This window comes from Phymastichus coffea, unplaced genomic scaffold (assembly GCF_024137745.1).
Source record: "Phymastichus coffea isolate CEN01 unplaced genomic scaffold, Cenicafe_Pcof_1.1 PCOF00002, whole genome shotgun sequence".
Classification (NCBI taxonomy): domain Eukaryota; kingdom Metazoa; phylum Arthropoda; class Insecta; order Hymenoptera; family Eulophidae; genus Phymastichus; species Phymastichus coffea.
The window spans coordinates 6,119,773-6,132,425 of record NW_026706813.1 but is presented as its reverse complement, the minus strand read 5'-3'; the positions used below and the strand labels follow the sequence as shown (position 1 = coordinate 6,132,425).

The 12,653-nt window shown below is 32.9% G+C and overlaps 1 protein-coding gene across 2 annotated transcripts in view; it reads left to right on the top strand.

The window, feature by feature from the left end:
• Positions 1-12,653, top strand: part of LOC131663792 (uncharacterized) — a 235,802-nt gene that overhangs the window by 113,907 nt on the left and 109,242 nt on the right. For both annotated transcript variants that reach the window (XM_058934439.1, XM_058934432.1), the window contains exon 2: positions 1,422-1,589. In XM_058934439.1, the coding sequence (XP_058790422.1) occupies positions 1,422-1,589 (168 nt within the window). The remainder of the gene's footprint in view (positions 1-1,421; positions 1,590-12,653) is intronic.

The window sequence follows — 12,653 nt, the reverse complement described above, 5'->3', positions numbered from 1 at the left end:
TGTAACAAAAGATATTGACTAATTTATATCGTAAATTTACGATTTTCGTCAGTGAATTGACGACGTGGCAACGTCGCATGTACTCCATGTGCCTCGGTATAGGCGCGGATTTCGGAATGACAGCGAAGCTCACTTTTTTATTAAAAATTATTCTGTTCATGTTAATAAAAAATTTTTTATATCATATTAATAAAAAACTCCACATTTATTAATTTAATAAACATTTTATTTATTATATTAAATAAATAATAATTATTACGAAATAACAGTAGTTATTTTTCTCACTCATTTTTTCAGTCTGTATAATATCAGGTTACCTTTTATAGGTTAGCCCGCAAGCATAATAAATACACGCGGTAGCAGACGTACGTTGAGCGTTTAGAGCGGAGTATATGCGCGACGTTGCCAAACTTACGATTGGTACTAAGCGAGTCAATATAAAGTAGAGGCGTTCTCTCAACTGACTAACTACGTACCCACCATACTCCCTTAAGTTACTTTCATAAAGAAATATATACTAATTATAGTGGGTCAATTTAGGAAGTTGACAATATAAATACGGTTTTTTTTATTGAAAAACTTTATGAATGGTGCTAATTAATTTTTTATTGAAGACCTGTACTTCCGTTATGATTACTGATAAATTTGGTTATGCAAGATAACAATAAAGCAAAGCTAAACTTATTTGTACGGCCGCAGTCTGAGTATGATAACGATAATTTTGAAAACGCTATATTATTGGAAAACGTACGATATCATGACCTAAAATTTTTTTTGCACACAAATACTAATGTTATGTATGATAGATTTCAAATTTATTGATGAGTAAGAAATTTAGACTTTACTGGAGAACCTCCTTAAGGAGTGAGCCGTCGGGCGGCTCCGTTCCGCTAAGCGTCATGACTGCAACTTGATATGTAAAGTAATATTATCCTGATTCTCAAAGTAGTCCGATAATGTATGATTAATTGACGAATATGCTGTTACTATTGTTATTATTATTACTACTTTGATAAAAAAATATAAGTATCGAACTTTAATGTCAGTATATATCGTAACGGAAGATATTGCGTGCATCCATGTGTAAACTACTTTTTTGGATTCTTATCTTAGCAACGATTCTGAGTAAAAATATCTCATCACATATTCAATAATAGAGGTAAAAAGTCTCCACTCACCTGATTCAACGTAAAAAATTAGTAATACATCTGAGTTTCCGTTTGTTATACGACCGACTGTATTTGGCTTCTAATAATTAATCAAATGCAAATAAGAGTTTAATATAGTTTTTTCATTGTATTCTGTACAATCATATTCTGAGTAAAACTATTTATAATATCATATATTTATTAAGTAGAATATTAATTATTTAATAATAATAATAATAATAATAATAATAATAATAATAATAATGTCACTAGGTGTGGAAGCATTGCGTTGTTTTGAGTGTAACAGTCACATAGATAGTCGATGTGCTGATGATAATCCCCCTGACGCTCTGAAAAAAGACTGTTCTGAACACGTTGAAGGATCTAAATATACAATGTGTCGGAAAATCAAACAGGTTATTGAATTCAGCGTTAATGGACGTAAGTTCTATATCATTTGTTATAATAGTCCAATTATGAACTAGTGTCGAAAAACAAATTGATATAATTTTACTACATATTGTATGAATTGATTATGCTAGCTATTCATAATAAACATTTCATTCATTTTACAATTATCAACTTCTATTATTATTATATTATTTTCTAAGTTTATTATGTAACTTATCTATCAAACTAATATAATAACACAAGTATACAAATAATAGATTATTTTCTGTATCACAAGCCAGCTATGGTATTTCCAAAGGATTTTGGTGCGCTGAATCCAAATCTGATCTCAAAATTGTTCCATCGCGTCAGGTTTTTAAGATATCCTAACCTAAAAATGCAAAAAGCACTATTTTTTGACATATTTGAGGTTGTGTGGCATCGTACATAAATTTTATCATAGAAAACTATTTAAAGAATCTTAACGTACAAATCTTTCCCTTAAAAATGCCGTTGAATTTGCCTTAATATCTTTTTTTTTGCCAAGACATCGCATTTGGAAATTTTCATATTTATAAATTACTCAAAATTCGAAAATACATTAACCCATGAAATCCTAAGTGGACGATTTTCTTTAGCTCTTTTTAGTTGATCTTTTATCGGGGATAGAAATCAGGAATAGATATTTCTGACGTAAAATTGTTTAAATTTTCAATCGATGCTGTTAGAATTTTGTAAAAATGCGTGCGTATGCGTGTGTATGCGCGGGTGTGCGTTGACTTCAGATTCGTGATTAGCGACTCCAAAAACCTCCGAGTAACAATGTTCGAGTAAATCCACTGAACCGAAAAATTCGTGCAACAAAGGATAATAGATTTTCGAATTTTGAAAAATTTATAAACATATATATAACAATTTATAAAAAAAGATATTTGAGGAAACTCAATGGCATTTAAAAAGATATGATTTGTACTTTAAGATGCTTTAAATAGTTTTTTGTGAAAAAATTTATTTACGATGGTACATAACCTTAAATATATCAAAAAACAGTACTTTTTACACTTCTAGGGTTAGGATATCTCAAAAACCTAACGTGATGGAATAATTCTGAGGCCAGATTTGGATTTAGCGCACCGAAAGCTTTCGGTAATACTATAGCTCGCTTATAATATAAAATCTTGTATACCTGTGCAATCATTTCTGAATACTTTCTAATTATTGCTACTTATACTAATGTATTATTTGCTGCTTGTTACACATCATGATGTTTTATAACTTAATCTATATTTAAAAAAATTTTGTAAATAATATTTTTTAGCATTTAGTATATACGTACTACACATCCTTCCATAACCTTTATTTGGCTAAATTGAATAGTACGTTAGAGAATCAGTATACTTTCTTTTAAGAGAGATGCTTTTTTGTAATAAACCAAGGTAACATATTAAATAAAGCTTAGATCATTGATGCATATAGGGTTTTCCACGGAAATTTTAGTTTCCGTGGATGACAATAGTTTTAAGTATTGTATATTATATATTAGATATTCCAATAATTTTTCTAATCAAAAATATTCTTTCTTAACAGTACCTGTAATGATCCAGTCTGTAAAAGTTTATTTCTCTGCATTATAAACAAAAAACATCTCATACAAACGGAACATGATTAGGATAAAACACCTTGTTTGTTTTTTACATAGCTAAAACTTTTTGATCGAAGCTATTACCAGTCTAATTTCTTAATTATAGGTGTACAAATAATAGATAAATATGATTTTTATAGGCGTGCCACTAAGTATTGCTGCAAAAACAATTCATAAAATAAGCATGACACCATTTTATCAATTCACGATATTTTTACTTCTTTCCTTATAACTTCTTGACTGGATTGATTTAAAGAAATGCGCTAAAAATATGTTATTCTACTCATCACAAGCTGTAAGATAAAATTAGAGGAGGTGATGTGCACATCACCTAAAAAAAGTTATGAACGTTTGAATATCACTTTTGTGACGTCCGGGTCATTCTCTCAGGAACGTCTAAGGCGGACGTTATTCAGGTGCTCTGTTTGGTTTGCGCAACGACGCTTGAACCGGGACGAGCAAATTGGAAAGATAAAAGCTACTAATTTCATGGATCCCGATAGTTTTAATTTATCTTGTAACGGTCCAGTCTGATTTGCCTTTTCTTTCATCTTCCACTGCAAAACAGCAACCCGTCATACACAAGAAAACTAAAGAAAAGCGCTACTTGAGCTAAGGCGCTCTTCTCATATACGCGTAAATGTGTTAGGGCACATCGGCGAAAACAAGATCATATAAGGAGCCTGACGTCACGAGCGTGGGAAAATTATTGTTTACAATGCAAAATCGATGATTGCAAAGTTTTTTTTAACGGACAAAAGCATTTTTAGTCAATTTTCATGCGCTAATCTTGAATTTCAAGTTGCTATAGTCATTCAATATGTATTTGTAAGTTTAATTTAATTTACAAGTAAATATCACTAGTAATTTTGCAACAAATGAATATGATGTAAATTCGAATATACAACAGTGATCCTAGCACCTTAAGACAGGTAAGCAAGAATTTGACACTTTGATAACTGATTTTCGACTCAGTTATTAATAAATAAAAAATTTATAATTTATTTAAACAATTAAAATTACGTTGCAAGATAACGATTCGAATGTATATACCAATAAATTTACTGATAGCGATTGTTACCCGTTTGTTGATTTTATAATGGCTAAAAAAGGAATTTACGAATTCGTTATTTAATTATTATTCATAAATGGATTGTTAAGTTAGTGGTTTTTATTTTGAATAATGTTCCACTTATCATGAGTGATTTTTTTATGTAAAACTTTTCCGTAAATTTATTGTAAATTCCTTGTTATTTAAATATCTAACTTAAATCACTTATAATTTTAAGAGGCTATTTTTCCTGGATAAACGATTCATATTAAAAAATTCGTCATCTTCTACTTGATTTTTTAAGTCACTAATTTTCAATTTCGAGCGAGCCATTTTGCAACAAAACCTGTACAAAGTTTATGTGAATATCAAAAATAGCGTTGTAGGGGCTACCAAGCGTAAAAAGGAACGGTTTTCGCAAGTATAAATTCGCTTGTTACTACGGTAAGAGGATTCATAATCCTACCTTGCCTAGCAGCGCGAGTATTGAACGAAATAAAGACTCAGCTATTTTCTGAGATAGTTTATGTTTGAACCTCAAGGAAGCCAGACGTGTTATTTGCGCTCTGTTCTCTTGAAAGTAAACCTATAAGCCAACTAAGTGAAGTGATAGTTTGCAAATCAAGTGTGGAGACTACACAAACCACTAACCTTATAATAAAGGGGCATAATAGCCAAACATGGAAATAAAACCAGGGGACGATATGTGTACCCGAAGAACAAACCAAACGGAAAAATGAATACGGGGAAATTATAAAAGGCTGCGTACCAGCCCAGGAAGAACAAACTCCCAATAAAAAACAAGCGCAATTAACAGATTACTAGTTAAGCCAATCTGGTAATGAATTTTCTGTACTGCAACAAAATGACAATGAAAATCAAAGTCAGGGAGAGAATCGTGCAAAATCCAATGAAGGTAACATTACACAAGACAAAGCACCCCCAATTTTTGTCTATTACGTAGAGAACATACGTCTGCTGGAAAACGTTCTTAACACGGTAGCTAAGGACAGTTACACTTTGAAAGTGTTAGCTAACAATGAAGTGAGAATACAACCGACGACGTCCGAAAAATACCTGCAGATCGTAAACGCATTAAAAGAGAAAAATACTCAATTCTGCACCTATCAGCGCAAAGAGGACAAAGGTTTCAGAGTCATCCTGAGAAGTATGCATCCATCAGTCGATATTGATGATATTAAAAAAGCTATTGAAGAATACGGACATAAAGTGATACGTATTCGCAATATGCTACAGAAAGTTACAAAACTTCCAATGCCATTATTTACTGTTGAAATTGAACACAATCACAATAGCCAAGAAATATATCAAATTAACAGATTATTAAATTCAGTAATAAAATTTGAACCACCAAACGTAAAAAGAGACACCCCTCAATGTCAAAACTGTCAAGAATTCGGTCACATAAAAAACTACTGCTATAAAAGAGCGGTATGTGTCAAATGTGCACTAAATCACAAAACAAAGGAGTATCCAATCAAAGAAAAAATTAAAGAAGTAACATGTGTAAATGGTAAAGGTAACCATACAGCAAGTTACAAAGGATGTCCAATTCGTAAAGAGTTGCAACAAAAATTATTTCCCAGATTAAGAATAAAAACAATAGCCAAGTTCAGCCTAATCTAAATACAAACGAAAACAGGGTGATATCAAACATATCGTATGCCCAAGTAACGGCAAATTAAAATAAACAGAATACAACAGAGGAATAAAAACAAACAATCAGTCAGAAACAAACAATCACATAAAAGAAGAATATACAAATAAACTCGAACACATGATGGAAAAACTAATGGAAAGGATAGACACTGTGTTAAATCTGTTAACAACATTAGTGAGTAAATTAGCTTTATGAATTCACTGAAAATAAGTATCTGGAACATAAACGGATTAATGCAGAGATTTCTAGAATTAAAAGCATTTTGAATCTACGAAGATATTGATATTATGTTAATAATAGAAACACATTTTACCAACAAAAACTACCTACATATTCCAAATTACACTGTACATAACACAAATCACCCACTCAACAAAGCCCATGGAGGAACAGCGATATTAATTAAAATAAAAATAAAACATTTTGTTCATGCGTACTCAAGTGAAATTTATCTTCAAGCAGATAGTATCATCATAAGCAACAACAAAGGCCCCTTAACAGTATCAGTTATATACTGTCCTCCCAATAAAGTAATAACAAAAGAAGACTGGGAGACTTCTTCAAAACAGTAGGAAATCTCTTTATTGCTGGAGGTGACTACAATGCGAAGCACACGTGGTGGGGATCCAAATCATCAATTCCTACTTATAGAGACAGAATACTTTACGACGCTATACAAAAAGCAACTGTTTTCCAATATCAACCGGTGAACTACCATACTGGCCAACTGATATCAACAAGTTACCGTACTTAATTGACTTTGCAATAGTAAAAGGTATAAATAACAAATATTTTTAAACATCTTCATGCTTAGATTTAACACCAGATCACTCTCCAGTATTAATCACTCTACACTCGCAAGTAAATCAAAATAAAAACAACTTCACAATAACTGACTGGAATAAATACACTCTCTTTATTGAGAAACGGCTAACATACAATGTTCCACTTAAAACAGCTACTGACATAGAAAGCAACATTACAAATTTAAAGTCAATCCTAACTGAAGCTATTTATAAGTACTTCACTACTGCAAATAGTAAGAAATACAGTAAATCATACCGAAAAATATTGCTAAAAAAATAAAAGTAAAGGTACCAAATAACAAGATCGACTCAAGACAAAAAGAAACTAAACATAGCAATTAAAGATTTAAAGAATATGTTATACGAAGACAAAAATAAACAAATGAAAAATAGTCTAAAAGCTCTCAGTCCAACAAAAATAACGGATTATTCATTATGGAAAGTAACTAAACGATTGAATAGACCAACCTCATTTATACCACCCATCAGAAAAAACTGTGGTAATTGGGCCAGATCTGACGAGGAAAAAACAGAAATATTCGCAAAACATCTATACTCAGTCTTTAAACCTCATTTAATCATTGAACAAGAAGAAAAAATTCTATTAGAAAACTCAGATTTTCAAAAAGACATACCAATAAAAAAAATGAAATTAAAGGAAGTATTACAAATAATTAACAATATCAATCAGAAAAAAAACTCCCGGATATGATAAAATTACAGGGAAAATGATCAAAACACTACTCCTAATAGCAATAAGATATATAACAATAGTTCTAAATGCAGGTTTCCGCCGTTGCTATTTTCCCTCTCAATGGAAAATAGCAGAGATTATATCAGTAGTATAGCAATGTACCTGCGGGGGTCTGTAACCCTTTGGCCCCACCGGGCTTAACCCTTTGCCCCCTGGCTTAACCCTTTCATGTTAATAATAATTATTATTGTTAACAATTATTATTAACAATATTCGTGGGGGGTCCCTTGGTTTAACCCTTTGATTCCCTGGCCTCTAACCCTTCCATGTTAATTATTATTAATGTTAATAATTGTTTATAAGTTTTGAGGAAGGTTTCTAGGGCTCCTAGTCCCTAGGGCTCCTAGTCCCCAGGGACCCTATACCTAGTGCTTTCAGTCTAATTAAATTTAAATGTTTTTTTTTTTTTTTTTTTTTTTAAAGTTATAAATATATATTATTAACAATTTACTTGCTACATTGAGATTGAAACGAGTAGAAAATAGCGACGATTTTTTGAAAAAAATGAAGAGACAGACCGGATAATCGAACCGGAGTCCTCTGGATTGGCAGGCTAGCGTTCTACTACTAGAGCCAATGCCACATGTACCTTAGAGGATGCATATTGTGTATATTAGCTACACACGTATACATTTGGTATAGGGCCTGAGCGTGCGGAGGAGGAGGGGAGCGCATGCTGTCTATAGTTCTGGCCTGATGGGGATGCGCTACTATAGTAGTATTAAACGTATGTTCTCTCTCTAGCTCTGACTCAGCGTGGACCACTGTGCGAGGAGGAGGGGAGCGCATGATCAGCTATGCTTACTAACTACCCTATTATCTTAAGTTGATTATGTCTATCATAAATGTAGATCACAGCTGGTTTGAGGGTGATCAAGCTTCTCCACTACTTTCAGAAAGAGTGAGCATCTATGCTTACTACCTTCACTCTTATCTTATGTTGCTTATGACTATCGCAAATGCAGATCATAGACGGTTTAAGGATGGTCAAACAAACTCATTAGCGCGGACGCGTGACCATCTGCATTTAATGTGTTTTTTTGCGGATGACCATAAAGTCAGCGGGACGTCAAGATTTATAGAGTTTTTAGAAAGTGACAAACTTTCTAGCCTACATGGGGTGGGAATGGGTACACCAAACGTCCTATCTCACTCAAAGAATTTCTACGTTTGTGTGTAGCGTTACATATATTGTAGAAAATTTGTACCTGATAATAGTGTGAGTGTTCAGTAGGGTTTTCGTTGGTCAGTCTTAAAGGAAACTTCGAGTTGTTCACAGTGAAGTGCTGATTGTTTATTATTTAAACATTAGTAAGTTTTTATATTTTTTATAAAGTTTATTAATAAAAAAGAAAAACAACAACAATGGAAAATATTATTAAAGCGTGTGAGTTTTTAGAAACTGTAAGTATAATTTTAAATAATTTAAAAATAATTAAAATAACTTTTAGAATTTTTTAATAATATTATTATTCAATTTCAGCTTACTATTCCTACCGTACAGAACGTAGCAAATGAGCCGTTATATCGGCTCTTAATTTTAATATTAATAACTGTAAGTATTTTTTATCGTATATTTATTTATTTATTTATTCATTTATTTATTATCATTTATTTTTCAGTTGCAACGATTTGTGGAGGAGAGCAGTCCTCAAGGACTGCAAATCCGAGAGATAAAAGCTACTGTTCAACAAGTAAGTATTATTATAAAATTATATCAATTTATATTTTTTATTAATATTTAATTGTCTTATCTCTTTTCAGTGGATCAAGGAATCTATGGCGGCCAGAATGATGGCGCATCAAGTCGCGTATCAAATTGACAAGATTGTCAATGATCGCGTCAAGGCAAAGTTGGAGCAACATAAGCGTGTGGACGCTATGAGGAGGCAGCAAGAATCCGCTCGATTGGAGCGGAAACGGAAAGCCGACTTAGCTAAAGCGGAGCAAGACGAACTTGCTGCGAAAGTTAAGCGAAGGCTTTCCAGCATAAACAAGATTGCTGCACCATCAACAACCGCCATGATGAATCAAGGTAATGTGCCATCTTCGAGGATGTCAACATCATCTGCGTCGGTGACATTATCATCGTCATCAGCAACGTCGAGGTCAACATCGCCAGCGACGTCAACAGCAACCTTATCTACAGCAACATCCGCAGTTAAAGAGGAGACGATACCCAAATCGATAAACCACTCGATTTAACTGCTAATGTAAGTAATTACGTTATAGAAAGAATTAATAAATTTAAATTAAAAATAATAATTATAAAATTTTTTTACAGAAAAAAATTCCGTTGGTGAAAAACGTTGAGTGTGTTCGACGGAAAGTGATTTTGATTCCGGCTCAACCAACAGTGAGGAAGCCGACTCGGCCCTCTAAAGTCGTCGGATAAAAAAAATTAAATAATAATAATATTAAAAAGAAAAAAAATTGTATTTTTAATTTTGTAAAATTTATAAAAAAAGTAATAAATTAAACTAAAATAAAAAATTAATAATGTTTTAATTTACTTAGGATCTACCAGTGCCCCACCCCCATTCACCTACTCTACCCACCTACCTACTCTCACCCACTCACCCACCAACATTCACCTACATAGGTTGGTAAGGTAGGATGCTGTAGAAGTTGGTAGGGTATTTAGTAAGCAATATGATGGTATCTCTCATTCTCCTTCTATAGTAGGGAGGATAGTAAGCTTATGCTGGCTAAGTTTGGGCTCTCAGAGAGGGGGTAGCGTCTCTAGCTTGCTAGGTGTGTACGCCGTTTAGTGTGTATGCTTCTCTCTCTCTCTCTCTCTATGATTATAGGTAGTTTGTATTAAATTCTAACAATATATATATATTTTATTTTCTTTTTATTGAAAAGCATCGTGTAGATTGATGTCTTGTTAATTTTAAACTAATTTTTTAACATCACCACTAATTGGATTATATTGTACAATACGATCGTGTAATATTAAGCAGTAGGCTGCAGTATCTTTAGGAAAATCGGTCCGAGTTTCAAATTCTAGGCGAACATCGACTGGAGCGCTTTTTAATGTTTCATTTTGTTTGGAGCAGTCTATAACTATTAACGGCACTTTATTAATGAAATCCTTTTTATTGAGTAACGGCTCGTTTTCTTTACCATAGTAAGCGTTTGAAAATTAGTATACATATCGTAGAGAACAGCAAACTGATTTTGATTGATATTTAAATTGAGATTTCAATACGGATAGCATTGTGAATTGAGGAATAACTTCACATTACTAATATTACAATGATCAAAATTACTAGAATTAACACTTGCTGAACTTTTACGTTTAGTTTGAAAAGCTAAAATAACAAAGCGAGGCCTTTCCAATTGATTGGAAGTCTTAACACTCCAAACATGCTTTGATGTACGAGGTAATTTTGGATACTCATACATTTCCCAAGTACAATAACTCATAGTAATTGCACGATCTCGTCCAATATGATTGAGTAATTTGATTTTTTCTTTGTCTGCAACCATCACATATGGCATCAACCATTCAACCTTAGTTAAAGTAATTTTTGATTTTTCTGAAGCATCAGGATTCCTTACTGGAATACTTAAAATAGCATTCAAATCATCTTTTGATCTTGTGAGAATAAGTTCATGCTTGACATTGACTACAATTTTCCGATAATCTTCAGCAAAGCCCAGCAACATACTGAGAGGGATAGTCACATCAAAAAAACCTTGAGCGTTACATATTAAAACTTCATTGTTATCACCATTCCATCCGGCATTTTCAGCGATAGAGCTTTGACATGGATTGAGTGAAAGCCAATTTTTCATGAGGCTCGTTAAGCCTACATTTTTCACTTTATCAATTTCAATAGCATTTATTTCATATCGTATTCCCTCGAACAAATGACAGAGGGCGTTGTTGACTAATAAAGTGTTCTCCACTGGCGTAGTACCGTACGGCTTGGTCAACCGACCACAAATATGAATCATACTGCGTGATGGAAGCAGAGATAAATCTTGATGTTGAATTGCTATATGGATTTCATCACTATTATTGAAATATGATAATGAATAAGGCTGATACGTATGAACTTCATAATGAGCTATAGCCTCATCGAAAGCGACACCTGAATGAATGTCTAGAATTCCCTCCATATTGTTGTTGTTGTTTTATACAGCACACTAATATGCACAATATTTTCTTCCACGATTTTCGACGACTTTCAGTCTCAAGCTTTTCAGGAATTACTGTTCTGAGGTGTGAGCGGTCTGATAGCTCGCTGTTGACTGGTTGTTGATTGACATTTTTGTCTCTTAATATAGCCTCGACCGGACTTTATATTGTAAATGATACCCATTACTAAGATATGGTCTTTATATGTACTCGCACTGTGATGACTTCTCCTCGAAAGTTAACTAGGTTTCCGTCTTGATCAACTATATGAATTTGAAAATGATCAATGCTCCTCACAACGACTGGAAGGTAAATGACTTGAGAGGGAACTTCTATAATCTTATATCCAGGTGGGACTGCTGGGAAAAATTCATGTATAGTATGTACTTTGCGATCGTTTATGTAAGAGCCTGTAGTAATATTACACTCTACACGTAAAGCGTTGACTTTGAGAATAGTGACGGGTAAGTCAGAACTATGTGTTTCATTTTCAACGAGCGTGCGTCTAGTGAAGCCTAAAATTGATCCAATAGAATCTTCTGGTTCAAAATGTATTTTTTGACCGCACTGAATGACACTACGCAAAGTATTATTATTTGGTTTCAGGCTAAACGATATACCTTTAGATGCTAATGCTTCTTGGAGAAAGCTTTCAATATCTTCTATTTCGTAGCTACCAGTTGGTAAAGTGATAGCTTCTTGACCTTCAATGTAAAACTTATTATAACCAACGTCAATGTTTGGTATTGAATTAAATGTTAATAGCTCAACTAGACCAAGAACGTATTTTTTGTTTGGTATTAATTCGATCGGTGGAAAATAATATGTTTCGAGTATGGATGATGTTCCTGAGATACTCATGTTAGTGTATTCTCCATGACAGATTCATGTCAAATGATAGTCATTCTTTGAATGAGTATTTTATATACTAGTCGTCTTTTCTATAGTTTGTTTAAAAGAAATTTGAGACAAAGATGGCCGCAATTATATGTATTAAAATCTTGATATCTAATATAATTATACATGATTCT